The 19,598-nt window shown below is 34.2% G+C and overlaps 1 protein-coding gene across 1 annotated transcript in view; it reads right to left on the bottom strand.

The window, feature by feature from the left end:
* Positions 1–19,598, bottom strand: part of LOC133192042 (dynein axonemal heavy chain 8-like) — a 229,870-nt gene that overhangs the window by 181,639 nt on the left and 28,633 nt on the right. The window contains exons 11-14 of the mRNA XM_061327885.1: positions 17,747–17,944; positions 15,155–15,231; positions 588–681; positions 1–88 (exon numbers count right to left, since the gene is read on the bottom strand). The exon at positions 1–88 is cut by the window's left edge and continues 32 nt beyond it. Coding sequence (XP_061183869.1) covers positions 1–88; positions 588–681; positions 15,155–15,231; positions 17,747–17,944 — 457 coding nt within the window. The remainder of the gene's footprint in view (positions 89–587; positions 682–15,154; positions 15,232–17,746; positions 17,945–19,598) is intronic.

Genomic DNA, 19,598 nt, shown 5'->3' on the forward strand with positions numbered 1-19,598 from the left:
CTGCAAGTTGTCTGACCCACATGATTTTACCAGAAATTGGTGGCATGTTTCGAACAATTGGAGGGTCATCCTTATACTTTGTATACAGCTGTTATATTTAAAGAAAAAAAAATCAGTCAACGTTACAACTCTCATTCAATTCTTGAAATGATACATAGAATCTACATTATCACTGATGGACTCAATTTTGAGACACTATGTGACATTGATTATACATGTAATACTAGTTATTCTCAAAGTTGTGTTCCAAAATGAACTTGGTAATATTAGTGTTACTTCAAAAGCTAAATCATTAAGTAATTTCCAAAGTGACCAGGCCCCGGGATCATGAAGCATCTTAAGCTTAAGTCAAAATCTTCATGTTGTACTGAATTGTTAAAGAAGTTAAGCAGTCCAAAATTAAAATATTTTTCATCATTGCTTTGCAAAATTTTTGTTATTTGCAAATAAAGAGATAAGGTAAACAATTATTAAACAATTTATAGACGATTGAAAATTTGACTTAAGTCGAAGTCTGTTTCATGATCCTGGGGCCAGAATTCTGCAATTATGAGATGGCAAGTCCTTTATAAGCCCTAATAATTAACCTTTCTGATTTCCTCAAGCTCTTGTTCATACTGCAAATATATAGTCTTGTACTTGTCTTGTATGTTCAAATGTGGAATATGCAGCTTTTCAAATCTACAAAAATACATTAAGAAAATTATACCTCATTTGAACTAACTGATCTAAAATATCTATGGATGCTTCAGTATTTATATGACTAAACATGGAAATCTTCAGAATGCAGGATTTTGCACTATTTACGCCAGAGCTTCTGGCCCCCAGCCTCTTCGGGGACATTTTTAAATCCACTTTTTTCATTTGACTTAACGAGGTTCGCTCCTGAGCTTTCGAGCAGATTTATATCTTAACCTATATTTCAAAAATTCTGCATAAAGTTTTAATTATTACAATAATTTTGGATTCTACAACGCCAATTAAACTATATTCATTTAAAACTCCATTATTAAATTCCATACCAAAAGCATTAAGTGAGGAACTATATTTTGTGGCGGAATGTTTTTTAGAAGAAAATGATCATTTTTTCTCTTTCGAAGTATTTAAAGTATGTTAAGTTTGGATTCCTATTTTTACATACAGTCTGCACAAAGAGTTATTTTGTGCAGTGAACTGTTTTATACTGGTCCTAAATTATATATTAAATAAGCTGTCATGAATTCTATCATCATATATGATAAATATAGCAAATATATTGTGAAAATCAAGAAAAAAATATCCCTATTTTAAGCTTAAAATTAGCACTATTTTAGTAATATCTAAAAATTAACATCACAGACCCCCACTTTTTATTTAATTTTCTGAATATATAAGATACTTTTAACCATTCTTCTTAAATTCAGTAAAATGTCATTACTTTCAAATGATATTTTTGCTTGTTGAATTTTTAATGCCAGAAAAATGAAATTTTTTGAGTGCAAAAAGGTCAAATAATTGAACATGCGGAGTAATTTCAAAAAATTTTTTGTTGTCACAAATTTTAATGAGTCCATTCAAGATGAAATAAGACTGTGTTTGTTCCCATAATTTATTTGAATAAAAAATATTGGAGGAAAAACTTTAAAAATTGATTTATGTGTAAGACATATTTACAGTGCAAAAAGGTCAAACTAAATGCTCTGTAGCGCCAAAAGACGCGCATTGACCCCCATTTTTCGTTTTGATTTTTAATTAAGCTATGTGTATAAATTCTAAAAATATACTTGATAAAAAATTCTCATTACTTTTGATGGCAGGATCCAACCTCCTTAAGAATCATGTCTGCATTGTAATCCCATCAAAGCCCTGGGTGCCTTACTGTGACCCCGTCCTATTCCTGAGGTCCCCAATTTGGACAAACTTGAAGCTTCACTACCTGAGGATGCTTGCACATCAATATGACTACCAGTAATCATGGCATTGCCAGTGTTGAGAAGAAGATTTTAAAAAACAATTTTCTCATATATATACATTCCCATGTAAAGCTTTGATCTCCTTTTGTGGCCCCACCTTACCATTGGGAGTCACGATTTGAACAAACTTGAATTGAAACTAGTCAAGTCTCATTATCTCAAATTCAATGGGACCAAGAAAAAACTTTGAGATATCCAAGAACTTGAGATATCGAGTTTAAAATACATACTGAGAAATTCGAACTTTGAACTCACTTTGAAATGTTCATGATATCTGAGATGTTAATGTTCGAGTTACTAAAGTTCAATTGTATGTCAGGAAGCTTTCACATATATATATTTTTTTAAAGTTTTGTGACAAATTTGGAAGAAATTGGCCCAGTAGTTCTGAAGAAGTTAAAAAATATTAAATGTCCATGAAGGGACAGACAGAATGGATGCTGCACACTTTCAGCTTAGGTAAGCTACAGTGATTGGGAAGGGCTTGTGCCACATGCCATAGTCACATTGAAGTGAAAATTGGCACATTAAATCAACTATTGGTGGTGCCAAGGTGCACATTTAATTTTTAGCAATGTTAGTTTGAAATATTTTGTGTAGGACTTTCTTACTTGTTTTACTTTTGTTTTAAATGCAGTCATTTTAATACAACAAATCTCACTGATGAAAATCCCTCATTTCCAATGCTCAATTTTAACGCTATTGATCAAAAAATGCGGGTAAATTATATAATGAGTGGGTTCCCTTAAGGAAGAGATTGCAAGGGTCCATGAAAAAAATCCGCTCTATTAATTTTTCTCATTTTTACATATAATTTGCCTTGCGTTAATGGTATCATAATATGAAAATGTTAACCATGGTCATCAGGGTTATAAAGAAGATATGGTTGCCATGGTAACCACCGTTTTTCAATAATTTGATATTTATGTAGTGAAATTTTAAGTATGCCATACAGGTATCAAAATTTAAACAAATTAAATAATTTTCACCAGATATTTAAATAATATGCTTTATATTCATTGAAAATAAAAATTGTATCGGTAATGCCACAGTTGCTTTGGGGAGTAGTCATTGTAAATTTGCAGTAATATTTTCATCCCAAGAGCAGTTTTCAACATCTGGACAAAAAATTGCCCAACGAATTTTCCTAAAGTTAATGTATTTTGTAACAATTATTATAAGTGACTTATGGTTAAAATATGAAGTGGGGTCATCACATTCTTTTTTAAGCTACATGCATTTCAATCCCCCCCCCTTCCTAAAATATTTAAAAGATTTCATAAATTTTAATCTGATGGTTTGTTGCTGAACCTTTAATATGCATAATCTGTTTAAAAACTTTAGAAAATACGTATGGATTAATATTTTTTTCTGAAAATATTGTGGTGGTTGCTCATTTTATACGTAGAGCAGAATGATAAAAGCATCATGTACACAAAAAACAACAGTATGCATATTTTTTTTCCCCATCTCCAAAATATTCATTCCATTATTATATTAATATAAATATATTAATATAACTATATACATTCTAAACCAGTGCACAGTGGTCCAAGGGCCAAATTGTTCATGCTCTGAACATTCATCGAGTTCTCTGCACTGTGACTTGGAATCGGAAAGGGGGGGGGGGGGGGGAGTCACTTGAACACATTGAATGAATAGGTTATTTCAGAGAACTTGTATCTGCTATATATACCGTATATAAAAATCCTAGCTGTTATCTTATTTGACAAAGGACGACTGCACTTAAGGACATGTGAAATTTGTGACAAAATAAACTTTCATAACAAGCATTTTTCTTTTCATTGCAAGAATGATCAACATCCAATCTACAACTTTATGTAATTACGTTTAATAAAAGTGTGTATTTACGAAGTTCGAACCTGTTTTCAAAGGCAGGGGTCATCACAATTTTTTTAATCTCTGTTCGATAACGAGGATGCCCACTTTTTAACTGACTTTATACATAGTCAGCGCATGTTTGTTTATTGTTCTACGTTTAACAGTAGTTGTATATTTGCATAAATAACAATGTGTCAAAAGGAGATTAATAGACAAACATGCGCTCATGGTTAAAAAGAGAAAAAATTGCTTCTTCTTACATTCGCTCTCTGTGTTGTAACCAAGGATTGTGACTTGTTGAATATTATAATTCACCACGTGACTTCTTACTTCAGGTAACTTTGTGAATACTAAATTCCGTCACGTGACTTGTAAGGTAGCATGTTTTGTGCTAACTAGGACATTGTGTTCGAACACGTTAAGTCATCTTGCATTGATATAAAATCTGCTTTAATCACATTGATGTGCTCATATTGTTAATTTCGTTTTGAAACCTTTGTCAGAAGTGTATTTGTGCTATACAGAATGGAGAGGGAGATTGGAAAGAGTGATCACGTTCTTTTTTCCAAGCATGTCATTGTTATTTATCAAGTCTAATTTTAGACCCATTCTTACAATGTTAGCTCCACCTCTCATGCATATCTAATGTTCAATCAAGGGCAGGTAAGTGTAAATTCACTATATTTGGAAAGCAATAAGGACAAAAAACATTGAATCATTTTATTGTATTACGGTCTAAAATCATTTTAAGATTTAAATTTGGTTCCAAATTGACAGGATTCTTTCATAAACATACAAAAGTGAAATAATGTTTAGATATAAAAGCAACAGAAGCAACCGAAAAGGACCCAAAAACAGGCGTTAAGTGCAGTCATCCTTTGAGTGATTCACTGTTTAATATTTACATTTGCAAATATTTTTCCTTCAGATTCAATGCAAGTTAGAAAACAATTCATTTTCTCATGAACTAGGTAATTCTACATATCTCAATTGTGACGTCATAATGCCACACTTGACGTCAAAACTATAGTGCAAACTGTTTTGTTTCAAAAATAATTGTTGAATGACATTTATAAATTAGCGCTTCATGCTCACGTGGTTCATGAAATATGCTGAGGTGAAGTGTCTTTGTTCATGTCCTCGTGAATTTAAAAAAAATAAATTGATTTTTCAAATATATTCCCGTGAGCATGATGATTTGAATTTTTTTTTTAAATGTATATGCTCAAAATAATTTTCTTTCTCTGGTATACCTGGTCCCTCCGTAGTACCTTGATTGTCAGAATTAACCTCTCTTAGTTTCCTCTGTCATTCTTACACACGTTTTAATTTTTTTTTGCTAGATTTGTGAAAACTTGCAAAAAGAAACTTTTCTTTTCTGTCAAAAGAAGTGTGTTAAATTTCAATTTTTTGCCAAATACAACGCATAAAACATTTTACCACAACAAATGTTTACGCAATATATGTGCCGACGATTCAATGTTTACATGGTCGATGTAAGAGTTGAAAATGCTACAGAAGATCTTACAGGGGAAAACAATTTCCTCTGCGATATTTTTAAAAATACGTCCATGTCCAGCATGCGACCTCAAACTGGTCTATACATGTATTTATGAAAATCGCATTCGTTTATCTGTTCATCCATATAGGCCTATATTCATTATAATCACTGAGAAAATCACACCGTCTGAAGCTTCTAGGAAATGAATATCTATTCATAGATGTAGATCCTATAGTAAAGAAACTTCTCTCAAATTCTTATATTTTAAATAAAAATAGAGGACATAAAGATCCAGATATGAATTAAATTTATTCATGAAATAGATTTCAGTGTTCAGAACTACGACAAAAGGTAGACGCGTCAAAACGAAAAAAACACAGGGATAAAAAAAATCTGCATCGACGCTCACCAACACTCTGCAAAATCACATCTTTATCTTATTCTTTCTCTGTTATAAAAATACTGCCAGGAAGACCTTTTGTCATGGGCATAATCATAATCACGCTCCTTATTCAGCTGTTATTCCGGAAATGGTTACCGTAAATCTTCTTTTTTTAAACATCACATGAGTCGATCACGTGACGCCTTGCAATCGCTTTCTTAAATGTGCTGCACTGTATATGTTAAAAATTAGACCTGGTTAATAAAAAAACATATTTTCTTTCATATTTCATAGCAGTCATTTTGTTACATCTTAAAATGGCCCTTTAGAATATATAGATGGCCCATTCATTTTCAAAATGGCCCATTAAAAATGTTGACAAGTGCGCCATTGGCCCATTGACCTTTATGGCCTTCCCAATCACTAAAGCTAAAAAGAAAATCTTCAAAGTACATGTACTAGATCACAGGTACTCTGCTGGTCAGCTGAGGACAAGGAAATTTGAAAATTGCAACTAGTTTTAGGTCATGCACACATGCACACTCTAAGCATGAGAAACTTTTATGTTAAGTATGAGCTACTCAATTTCTGTAAAACAGCAATGACTGGTCATGAAAAACCTCTGTTCCTAATATGAGCTTTGACCTACTCTTCCTGCATCACAAAGATATGACCCAGATAGGAATATTGCAATATTGAACCCTTTGACCTTTACCATGATCTAAACAACCGTAGTTAAGTCAATACTCTGGTAATGAAAAACCTTGCTTTTTTTTATATTAAAATGGGCTTCTACCAATCTTACACTACAACTTATAGACCTTTGACTGCAAACTTTTACTAATGACCACAGGGCTTTCAATTGTCTATAACTGGAGCAATTCAAAGGTCCTAGCTATACCCAATTTAAATCAAAAAAGGTACTTTTTCCCCAAATTGAATGTGTTGATTTTCCCAATAGTCATTTCTCCCCAAAATTTAAAGGGTTTTTATCACGTATCTAAATTTCTTAACAAGAGGCCCAGGGGCCACATCGCTCACCTGAGCACTGTGGCTAGGAAAAAGCAGAAATCAGTTCAGTCTTGAAAGGTTGAAAAGATTAAATTTAAAAGTGGTCGGGGGGATGAATTGAACAAATTTGAATCTACATTACCTGAGGATGCTTCCATTTAAATATGACTAATCATGGTTTTGCTGTTCTTAAGTAGAAGATTTTTAAAGATTTTTCCTATATATATATATGTATGTAAAACTTTGATCACCCATTGTGGCCCCACTCTACCCCCAGGGGTCATGTTTGAACAAACTTGAATCTACACTATCTAAAAATACCTCCATATAATTATGACCAATCATGGCTTTGCTATTCTTAAGAAATAGTTTTTTTTTTAAAGATTTTCACTATGTATTCCTATGTAAAACTTTGATCACCCATTGTGGCCCAACCCTATCCCCGGGGGTCATGGTTTGAACAAACTTGAACTACACTACCTGAGGATGCTTCCATGTAAATATGACCAACCATGGCATTGCTGTTCTTGAGAAAAATATTTTTAAAGATTTTTCCTATATATTCCTATGTAAAACTTATCGCCCATTGTGGCCCCACCCGACCCCCGGGGGTCATGATTTGAACAATTTTGAATCTACACTACCTGAGGATGCTACCACATAAATATGACCAATTATGGCTTTGCTGTTCTTGAAAAGAAGATTTTTAAAGATTTTTCCTATATATTCCTATGTAAAACTTTGATCGCCCATTGTGGCCCCACCCAACCCCCAGGGGTCATGATTTGAACAAAAATGAATCTACACTACCTGAGGATGCTTCCACATAAGTTTCATGTTTTCAAGCAAAGTGGTTCTTGAGAAGAAGATTTTTTAATGATGCAATTAATTTTTCACGAATTCATAATTATCTCCCCTTGGAAGAAGGCAAGGCCCTTCATTTGAATAAACTTGAATCCCCTTTACCCAAGGATACTTTGTGGCAAGTTTGGTTGAAATTGGCCCAGTGGTTCTTGAGAAGAAGTCGAAAATGTGAAAAGTTTACAGACAGACAGACGACGGACAGACGGACTACAGACAAAATGTGATCAGAAAAGCTCACTTGAGCCTTCGGCTCAGGTGAGCTAAAAATGAAACACTATTATATTCTTGAATCATATAATTATCGTTTAATTATGAAATGATGTTGAAAACGCCCGTAATATAGGGTCCTCGAAGTAAAAATCTCCACTAATTAGATAGGGGTCACGTGGTACTGAAATGTCATAGGTGTCAAAGGTCAATAAAACTTGTAAAGCTTATCGTAAGAAAAAATATATAGAATAGATTTTTACGCTAAATAAATAGAATACATAATATGGCCGGTTAAAATTTTGACATCGACTATATTCCTATGGTTATAGACGGTCAATCTTTTTATGTATGAACATCTAGCAGAGAGAAATAACCATAAAATATGCCGACAATTGGAGAGGTCATCAAAGACGAAGCCGTTGACAACTCGGGACTTTGATCGACTAAACAGAACGAATTACTAAAGTTTAACTTCATAAACATTTATAAATATGGGAATTTTAAATTCTCCTTCATTATTATTTTAATTAATTATATATAAATAAATCCTGTATATCTTCTATCTGTTCCAGCAGTGAATATCATGTACTATAAATGACATTTCAATGGTGCCGTATGCCATTACAAAGTTCACAACATTCATGCTAGATTCTGCGCAACTTTTAAATCAAAAGCCTGAAAGGCTTCAATGACGTCGAAGAAGAAAAACAATTTCAAAAGATCATTTTGAATTTGAAGATAGCAATAAGTCAAGTGAGTGACTCAGGAGACATAATAAAAAAAATAGTTTAAACAAAATATCACAATTACAGTCTGGGGCCTTATGTCATGGTCCGAATGGAGCAGGGTTCAAATTGACCAGACACCGTCGAACATGTTCATGCTAAATTCTTTTCAGTCAGTTGAAGAACTATGAAGGATTTCATGAATTTATATAATATTTTTTCTAATTGCCAATGTCAAAGCATTGTATTAGTGATTGCATCTAAACTACAACCAAGACTCTGTTACAATTACGATCGAGTTACGATCGGGCGTGGTATATGGTATACTGGGAAATGGAGGAAATGGAGAAATACAGCAATACTGGTCAATATCATCGGTTTTTAGGATAGAGTTGGTTAGAAGATTGTATAAGAAAAGCTAAGATTTATAAATTCAATCTTTTTTGTCTTGTAGTATTCGTGTTTATGTAATTTTGTAATTATTTTACCTCCTGTTGTGTTGTTTATGTTACACGGTTATCGTTCCGAAATGTTATTCATGTCATTCAACGCACCCTTTCTGTAGAAATTCATCCGCAACAACCATCACGTTTTTCTTGTGTGAGAATTAAACATAATATTGTTGTTTTGCAATAGAATTAATTGCAGATATAATTGATGCAATTTTATTTTCAAGCTATTATTCATTTTGAGCGTTTTCAAAGAAACTGGTTTATAGCTATTGCTATTTTCTATTGCGGATGCATCGACTGATACATTCGGTCGCGTACATATCCGGTCGCGATTTCAACTGGGCGCTTGCTAGATGACATTCGAGCTCCAAGAGCTCGACGTCATAAAAATGCGTATTTGTCATTTATTATTTTTTTTTAAAGGTATCTTTCCTTATTATATTTTATAGGACAGAAAAAATTCATGATCGATTGGGCATAAATGATTGTTCTGAATGGAGATAAACACCATTGCTTTGCAGAAAAAGGCCCCCCTTTCATCTCTCGACCAAGTCCTGGAAATGTGGAAAAAAAATTCCTAAAATCTTTCTTGTGCACATTTGTGCATTATATATAAATGTGGAGAATAATTTGAAATGGTAGATTTTAATTGTCTAGAACTCACATAAAAGTACTAAATGAAGTGATTAACTAGATTAGGTTCTTAATTTTTACTCCTACAAGTAAGTGCCTCTGTTAACGTCCCTACTCCCCTTATACAGGAACTACTAACAAAAAAAAACAAGAGGCCCAAGGGCCTTAACGGTCACCTGAGTATGATACAATAATTTGCATTATGCATAGAGTATAAAATGAACTGAAAGGTGAAACTTTGTTGCCGAAAAGAAAAAAAAAAATAGGGTGATCATGATCAACAAAATAATTGGTCTTAATATTCATTAACAGTTCATAAATTAGGTTCTAATCTGTTCCCCATTTATCACTATCACCATACAGTATATTAACAAATTATCAATGCTTCTGTACTATTTTAATCCCTTGTTGAAATCTCATACGTTGGCCTCTCTTGGTCTTTGATGAACATTTAATAAGACAAGTTATTTTTGTCTCATTTTTATTTATCTACTACTTACAAGTCTATCTGATCATTAAAACTATGAAAGTACTTTTTGTATTATACAATAAAAGTTCTTGCATAATTCTCTTATTCTATTTACCTTTCAAGTACATTATTTACAGTGATAAATTATCAAAAGTAAATGGCAAAGGGGAATAACTCCTCTCAGTAGAATACAAACTAATAGAGCCCTGGCCAGGACCAGAACACTTGACCAAATGGTCCAGATGTTCAAAAATCCCCTTCCTTATAAAAATTTTTACTCTATTTGCCTCAGATATGCCCAGGTGCGGAGAAGATTTTTAAAGAAATAATGCATTTTTACTACAGATTCACTATATTATCAATAGAGCCCCCCCCCCCAACCAAAACACCAGAGCTTCTGACCCTGGGACCATAAGTTTGCTCATCATAACTAATCACTTTGTTTATCTGCTTAACACTAAGGAGCAAACAGGATTATTTAATAGAATTAATGCATTTTCGCTATATTATCAAGAGCCCCACCCTCACACCAGCACATCTGACCCAGGGGTCATGAAATTCACTACTCTGAAAGAAGCACTCCAGCTCATCATAACTATACACTTAGCTTCTTTGCTTTTTTAACCAGAAGCAGAAAAGAATATTTTCAAAGAAATCTTGCTTTTTCACTTTATAATCGATAGAAGCCCCCCCCCCCCCCCTCACCAGAACCCTTTAACCTGGGGTCATAAAATTCACAATTTTGGAAGAGGCATCCTTGCATACCATAACAATGTACTTAGTCTGTTTAAACAATACCTAGGGACAGAGAAGAAGATTTTCAAAGAAATAATTCACCTTCACTATAGGATCTATATAGCCCCACCCTAGCACCAGAACTCGTCCCCAGGGCCATGAATTTCACAATTTGGAAGAGGCATCCTTGCATACCATAACAATGTACTTAGTCTGTTTAAACAATACCTAGGGACAGAGAAGAAGATTTTCAAAGAAATAATTCACCTTCACTATAGGATCTATATAGCCCCACCCTAGCACCAGAACTCGTCCCCAGGGCCATGAATTTCACAATTTTGGAAGAGGCATCCTTGCTTATCATAACAATGTACTTAGTTTGTTTAAATAATACCCAGGTGCAGAGAAAAAGATTTTTAAAGAATTAAAACATTTTCAATTTATTATCAATAGAGCCCCGCCCTAACACCAGAACCCCTGATCCAGGGGCCACGAATTTCTCAATTTTGGAAGAGGCATCCTTGATTATCATAACTATGTATTTAATGTGTTTCAATAATACCCAGGAGTAGAGAAGAAGATTTTCAATGAATTAATGCATTTTCACTATATAATCAATAGAGCCCCGCCCTAACACCAGAAAACCTGACCCAGGGGCCATGAAATTCATAATTTTGGAAGAGGCACTCTTGCTCATGATAACTATGTACTTAATTAGTTTATCTAATACCCAGGAGTAGAGAAAAAGATTTTCAATGAATTAATGCATTTTCACTATATAATCAATAGAGCCCCGCCCTAACACCAGAACCCCTGCCCCTGGGGCCATGAAATTCACAATTTTGGAAGAGGCACTCTTGCTCATGATAACTATGTACTTAGTTACTGAATTTAATACCAAGGAGCAGAGAAGAAGATTTTCAAAGAATTAATGCTTTTTCACTATATAATCTATAGAGCCCCGCCTTAACACCAGAACCCCTGCCCCTGGGGCCATGAATTTCACAATTTTGGAAGAGGCACTCTTGCTCATCATAACTATATACATTGTACTTAGTTAGTTTATTTAATACCCAGGAGCAGAGAAGAAGATTTTCAAAGAAATAATGCACTTTCACTATATGATCTATATAGCCCCACCCTGGGGCCAGAACCCCTGACCCTGGGGCCATGAATTTCACAATTTTGAAAGAGGCACTCTTGCTCATGATAACTATGTACTTAGTTACTGAATTTAATACCCAGGAGCAGAGAAGAAGATTTTCAAAGAATTAATGCATTTTCACTATATAATCAATAGAGCCCCACCCTAACACCAGAACCCCTGACCCTGGGGCCATGAATTTCACAATTTTGGAAGAGGCACTCTTGCTCATCATAACTATGTACTTAGTTACTTTTTTAATACCCAGGAGCAGAGAAGAAGATTTTCAAAGAATTAATGCATTTTCACTATATAATCAATAGAGCCCCGCCCTAACACCAGAACCCCTGACCCTGGGGCCATGAATTTCACAATTTTGAAAGAGGCACTCTTGCTCATCATAACTATGTACTTAGTTACTTTATTTAATACCAAGGAGCAGAGAAGAAGATTTTCAAAGAATTAATGCATTTTCACTATATAATCAATAGAGCCCCGCCCTAACACCAGAACCCCTGACCCTGGGGCCATGAAATTCACAATTTTGGAAGAGGCACTCTTGCTCATCATAACTATATACTTAGTTACTTTTTTAATACCCAGGAGCAGAGAAGAATATTTTCAAAGAATCAATGCATTTTCACTATATAATCAATAGAGCCCCGCCCTAACAACAGAACCCCTGACCCTGGGGCCATGAATTTCACAATTTTGGAAGAGGCACTCTTACTCATCATAACTATGTACTTAGTTACCTTATTTAATACCCAGGAGCAGAGAAGAAGATTTTCAAAGAAATAATGCACTTTCACTATATGGTCTATATAGCCCCACCCTAGCACCAGAACCCCTGACCCTGGGGCCATGAATTTCACAATTTTGGTAGAGGACTCAATGCTTATTACAATGATGCCAACAGTTTGACTGCTTGATGTCCAGGAGTAAAGAAGAAGATTTTTAAAGATTGCATTAATTTTGGTGGTTTTAGCCCCACCCCCCAGGCCCCAGGGGGGCAGGGACCATGAAATTCACAATTTTTGTTCCCCTTTACCCATAGATGCTATATGACAAATTTGGTTGAAATTGGTTGAGCGGTTTCAGAGAAGAAGCTAAAAATTTCAAATGTTAACGCACATCGCACGACGACGGACAAAAACGGATAGCAATAGGTCACCTGAGTGACTCAGGTGACCTAAAAACTGAAAAAACTATAAATATGTTTATTAGGAGAAATTACATTGCTGTCTTTTCTCCTTGAATTATCTTCCTTATTTCTTTTCACTACGACGTGATGTAGCATTGTACATGTACCTCTGACTACTGTATATATGTTTGTTTGTTATTAATTTTGTAACTTATGTACTTTTGTTTGAGTGAATAAATTGAACTTTAAAAAGGGGGAGTCTTGACACACACACACACACCCCCATCCCCCAAAAAATCAACATTAAATTCTTTTAAACAAATAATGATTAGTTTACATATCATCAGGGAATTTTTTAAGTCTGATTTTTATTTATTTTATTATTTTTTTTTTAGGAAGGTTATAAGGTAACATTCTTTACTTACCTACCAAAAGTTACCTTTATTAAAATTTTGATTAACTTAATTATTGGAGCGTCCGATGAATTTGGTTTACTGTGTACCCAGTCACACATTTTACATCTACACATAGTAATCATTGGGCTGTAAATATTTCACCCACAGTAATTTGTGAAAATAAACAAGAGGCCCATGGGCCACATCGCTCACCTGAGTAACTTTGGCCATGCTGTTCTTTACCAGATTCCTCCCCCCCCCCTCCTTGTAATACCTATTGTGGCCCCGCCCTACCCCGGGGGGTCCTGTTTGAACAATTTAGAATCTACACTACCCAAGGATGCTTCCACATAAGTTTCAGCTTTTCTGGTCCAGTGGTTCTTGAGAAGAAGATTTTTCAAGATTTTTCCTATATATTTCAATGTAAAACTTGGATTCCCTATTGTGGCCCCGCCCTACCCCCGGGGGTCATGATTTTAACAATTTAGAATCTACACTATCCCAGGATGCTTCCATATAAGTTTCAGCTTTTCTGGCCCAGTGGTTCTTGAGAAGAAGATTTTTAAAGATTTATTCCTCTATATGTCAATGTAAAACTTGGATTCCCTATTGTGGCCTCGCCCTACCCCCGGGGGTCATGATTTTAACAATTTAGAATCTACACTACCCCAGGATGCTTCCACATAAGTTTCAGCTTTTCTGGCCCAGTGGTTCTTGAGAAGAAGATTTTTTAATGACCCCACCCTAATTTTGTCTTTTCTTGATTATCTCCCCTTGTAAGGGGACTTGGCCCTTTATCTTAACAATTTAAACTCCCCTTCACCCAGGGATACTTTGTACCAAGTTTGGTTAAAATTGGCCCAGTGGTTCTTGAGAAGAAGTTGAAAATGTGAAAAGTTTACAGACGGACGGACAGACGGACGGACGACGGACAACAGGTGATCAGAAAAGCTCACTTGAGCTTTCAGCTCAGGTGAGCTAAAAAGGCAATATATCAAATCTTTTCAATAATATTGTTTCGTTAACTGATGGTCAACGGAAAAAGTTAAACTTTTGCGACGTAGCTATTTTACCTTTCTTGTAAGCGAAAGTCTGGTGCAGGTTCTTTTTTAAAATCTTTTTATGCCGAAATGAAAAAAAAAAAAAAAATACATGTATTTTCCTTCATTATTCAGTTTAAAAACCCTGGAAAACATCAGATACTTCGGACAAGTTCTTTACATGCGGTATGTTTTCTTCAGACATAATCTGTAGATTACGTCAACATCAACGTCATAATGGGGCAAATGACGTAATATTAAACTGAATGAAGGGAAAAAATATTTTCATAATGATGCATTTTAGGTTTATTACAATAATCATAACTTCAAACTAAAAAAACAAGTACCTGTTCATTTCTTGTCAAAATCGTTTGTAAATCGAATGTAAAATCGTATCGTGTGACCACCCCACCAAACGACTCCAATCGACTTACCTGAGCAAATCGAATGAAAATCGAATGAAAAATTGCATCGTGTGACCGCACCTTAATATTAGCTATACACAATTAAGGCTATAAGGACATGAAAAAGTACAGACTAATGAGCATGTTGAATTAATTCCCTCAAACTTAGCAGGAGCAGGGATAAATATTTTTTTTATGAGAATTTTTTCCTTGCTACCTTTAATTTACCAATAAAAAATCATTTAATTTACCTTTTTAACAGATTCAATGCTTGAAGAGTTGATGGAGTTTTCTGAAAACATGTGTCCATAAAATTCTGAATGTTAACCTACAAAAGAAAATCATGCATAAAAATTTTGTGTTTATGTGACTAGAGTTTATTTTCTGTTGCAAACTAGTCCTAAGATAGAACCAGTCCCTAATGAAAATTGACTCTTGGGGGGAGGGGGAGAGAAGGGGGGATTGAGGTAAAAATTCCCAAATCAAATAAGCAAATTGAATTTTTTAGTGCTTTTTATTGAAAAATTTTTGAACTTTGACAAAATGGTTCATAAAGATGTAAAGAGAGGATAATCCTACATGTACAATTTGTCTTTATTTTACATTTCAAAAAAAGCTCTCTGAGAACTAAATTTATCATCTTGAAACTATTTTATGCAATATATGAATTTGTGGCCTTGACTTTTAAATTAAGGAATGAATTTAATAGCTACCCATTTTATATGACATAAACTGTTTTGGGGCAATTTATGCTTTATAAACCATGAAGTGGTTTATAAAAAGTGTAAACTGTTCCAACCCACTTTATACCGTATAAATTGGGTAGCTATTAAATTCACTCCTTATAATTCAATTTCCATTCATTTAAGAGTTAGAAAAGAAGACAATTGACTTCAAATTGTATAAAATTTAAATGTAATGTCAGGCGGATCGATATGTTTTTCACACAATTTATTATGACGTAGGCAACACGGTTTATACGATAAAAGTAATTTTTTACATTACAACCAGAATTAAATTATTCTCAAATTCAGGGGTCTTCTTGAAGTCATGTGGAATTTCAATATGAAATACTCTGTAAAGCTGAATTACTTTCAGACTTTTTCATCTGAAAACTAGGGTGTATATTGACCTTTTGACCTCAAAATCAATAAGCCTAGGGTCTCTCTTAAGTTAGAGGGGATCAATCATCACCTTAAGTTTCATTTCAAAGGTAAAAAAAACTAAAGTTGTCATCTGGAAACCATGCAGTTTATACAATTACATGAATTTGTAACCTTGAACTTGGACCTTTTGACCTCAAAATCAATAGCAGCATTCTTCAAATACTGTACAGCAGGAAATTAACTCGCGGAGTTAATATTCGCTATATTTGCGGAAATAAAAATTCCGCGAATTCAACATACAGTGAATAATTCTCCAAAAATTGATAAGGATAAATTGAAATATACCGATATCTGTGATTAGATTCGTTAACTCTATTTGTTTTTCCTTGCAAACATAAAAGCAGTAATTAATATAGCGGAGATGTAGACTGTCTTCCTAATTATGCGGGTGTACGGATCAATCTATTTACTAAGACGTACTGAGTTGGGTTTTTTTTTAAAACTTAATTGATAAATAAACATCTATAACTAACATTTAATTCTGCCACCCACTAGAGATGCGATGTAATTATCTGTAAAACATGTAGGCCTATTGTTAGATTTCACCCGTGCGTATCACTCAGTCCTATTATCTTTAATCAAGGCACTTACGTAGTAAAGACAACACTGTTACATATTAATTCAATTTTATTCAACATTTTGATTATCGGTACTGACAACTTATTTAGATTCAAGGAGATTTAAATATACTGCAGTAAATACTACTCTGTACTCTACTCAAAACATACCTAAGAACACCTGCCAAAGGGTCTTTTTTTGCATGAATGTATTGGATACGACTTGAAATCACTTGAATAAATAACTCGAGTATAGACTCATATGTATTTCAAAAATATTTAATTAAAAGAAAGAAAGAAAACACAAGAAAGAAAGAAAATTTATCTGAATGTGTAATATTGTAAATCGTACAACATTTTGTCTTCTAATTGGGATCAGTTTCGGTGTTTCGTTCTATTTAATCGGGTTCAGAATCGACACAATATGCAAGGAAAATACTTTCAGTGTGGAAAGTTTTTTTTGTATAATATTTTCCTTTCCGCGAATTCAAACGACCGCGATTTGCTGCAAGTTGAACAAATCGCGATCTTTTCCGACCGCGATTTTAACCTGCTGTACAGTAGTTGAAGGTTTTGATATGAAATTTCATTAAATAAAGTTGTTTCAGAGATATCACCCATTAACTAAAGTGTACCATTTCATAACATGTGCAGTGCTGCCAACATCATAAAATGAAAAATCGTAAGGATGGGGTAGAGGGACTGCCTAGGCCCCCAGTCGCTCGAGATTTTTCCATTTTGTTTACTTCAAAATGATTTAAAGTGCAAGTTACCACCAGAACAGACAATAACAATACAAGCAAGCATTGCAAGGACTGACTTTTTTTATCACACCATAAATCTGGAAATTTTACACCAATTTATTTTTTTGAATTTGTGTCAAAATGCTATATATATATATCCATTTTTTCGTTCTAAATTTTGCAAAGTCACAACATTGCTAAAAAAAAAAAAAGAAAACAACTAAAAAAATAGTAATCATCATTATTAATCTTATATATATATATATATATATAATATATATACACATGTATGCAATGCTTGATTTGCAGTTTGCCATTGGTTTACAGACCAACCAGTAATATTGCATCCCATAAATGGAGATATGAAGTAGATATACCTCTAGATCCCTCAACTGCCTCCGAAAATCATCAAAATCACTGTCAAAATCAGTTTTTCTCTGGTCCAGTACATCATAAGGTTTCTTCTTGATGCTCCCATATATCTGTCCAAATCTTGAAGCAAATGCCTCAATGCCCTCAATTTTGGAATCCGACAGAGTAGAAAAGGACTCTATATAATTCAGCAAGGCGATGATCTATCAATAAATAGCACATTAAACATAAATATATAGAAATTTAAATGAGCGTTGTTGTATCTGCAACCACTTCATGATATTTTAGTTACAAACTTGTAACATAAACCAGATTTTTTTGTTTCCATAGGAACTAGGAGCTGACATATTTCCTTATGTAATAAAACAACTTACTGTTCATATTTAACCAGATTTAATTATACAGAAGTCCCCCAACATAAAAGACAAAACTTGCAAAGAGGAAAAGTGGTGATGTCCAATACTAACTCCCTTTGATAAGCAAAAAAGGGAGGTAATTTCGTGGCTGCAGGAATCACCCCATTGATATTTCATGATTTACATATGGGTCAATGAAAAGGTGGGACTAACCTGAAAACTGGCCATGAATGTTTTTATGTCCTACAATGCATTATCTTTGCATCACCTAATCTGATGATTAAATGTATATCATGCAAGTGTTCTAAAATGGATTGCAGGACCAAAATAGTGCTCATCAAAAGTTTCTTTCAACTAAATAACCCTTGAAAAATTCATTATACCCCTATCTCATTAACATTTTTTTTTATTAATTCCCCCTAAAAAAAAGCATGGCCCTTCATTTGAACAATCATCTTTATCCATATGCATGATTGCTTTGTGGCAAATCAAGTTGAAATTGGCCATGTAGATCACAGCAGAAGTGTAATATGTTAAACGTTTACAGATGACCCACAACAAACATGCAGTCAGATGCAAACACTCTTTGATCAGAAAGATTACTTCATCTAAAAAAAAGTTGCGACAAATTTGCATTTAGAAAACATAGGTAATCAAAGATTACTAAGCTCACCTCGACGAATGTTATCTATAAGTAAGGTAAATCTCACATCATATTTTTTTCCTAGTTAGTGTACATTCCAAGATTAATATCCATCAATATTAGATTCAGAATCCAAAGTAAGTCTGGAACTGTCCATCTCTAGATACATCATCATTCATGCTAATTTGGTTAAAATATGGCTAAAATTCACTCATGTGGAAAATCTAGGTCAGATCCAGAATCCAAAGCAGGTTAGTTAGTGTACATCCCTAGATGCATCATCCATGCAAGTTTGGTCCAGGTAGGGCTTATATTTACTTGGGAATGGACCTGCTCCAAAAAAACTTTAACCTGATCAATCATCTGGAAAATCTAGGTCAGATCCAGCATCTGAAGCAAATATGGTAGTGTCTATCCCTAGATGTATCATCCATGCAAATTTGGTCCAGGTAGGGCTTTTAGTTACTTGGGAATGGACCTGTTCCAAAAACTTTAACCTGGTCACTCATCTGGAAAATCTAGGTCAGATCCAGCATCCCAAGCAAGTGTGGTAGCGTCCATCCCTAGATGCATTATCCACAAAAGTTTGGTCAAGGTAAGGCTTAAATAATCACTTGGGAATAGACCTGCTCCCAAACCTTTAATCTAGTCACTCATCTGGAAAATGTAGGTCAGATCCAGCATCTGAAGCAAGTATGGTAGAGTCCTTCCTTTGATGCATCATCCATGCAGGTTTGGTCCATGTAGGGCTTATAATTGGGTACCTGCTCCAAAAACTTTAACCTAGTCACTCATCTGGAAAATCTAGGTCAGATCCAGCATCTGAAGCAAGTGTGGTAGTGTCCATCCCCAGATGCA

The sequence above is a fragment of the Saccostrea echinata genome, unplaced genomic scaffold (genome assembly GCF_033153115.1).
Source record: "Saccostrea echinata isolate AGI-Se365-2 ecotype Australia unplaced genomic scaffold, CSIRO_AGI_Sech_v1 ptg000025l, whole genome shotgun sequence".
NCBI classification, from domain to species: domain Eukaryota; kingdom Metazoa; phylum Mollusca; class Bivalvia; order Ostreida; family Ostreidae; genus Saccostrea; species Saccostrea echinata.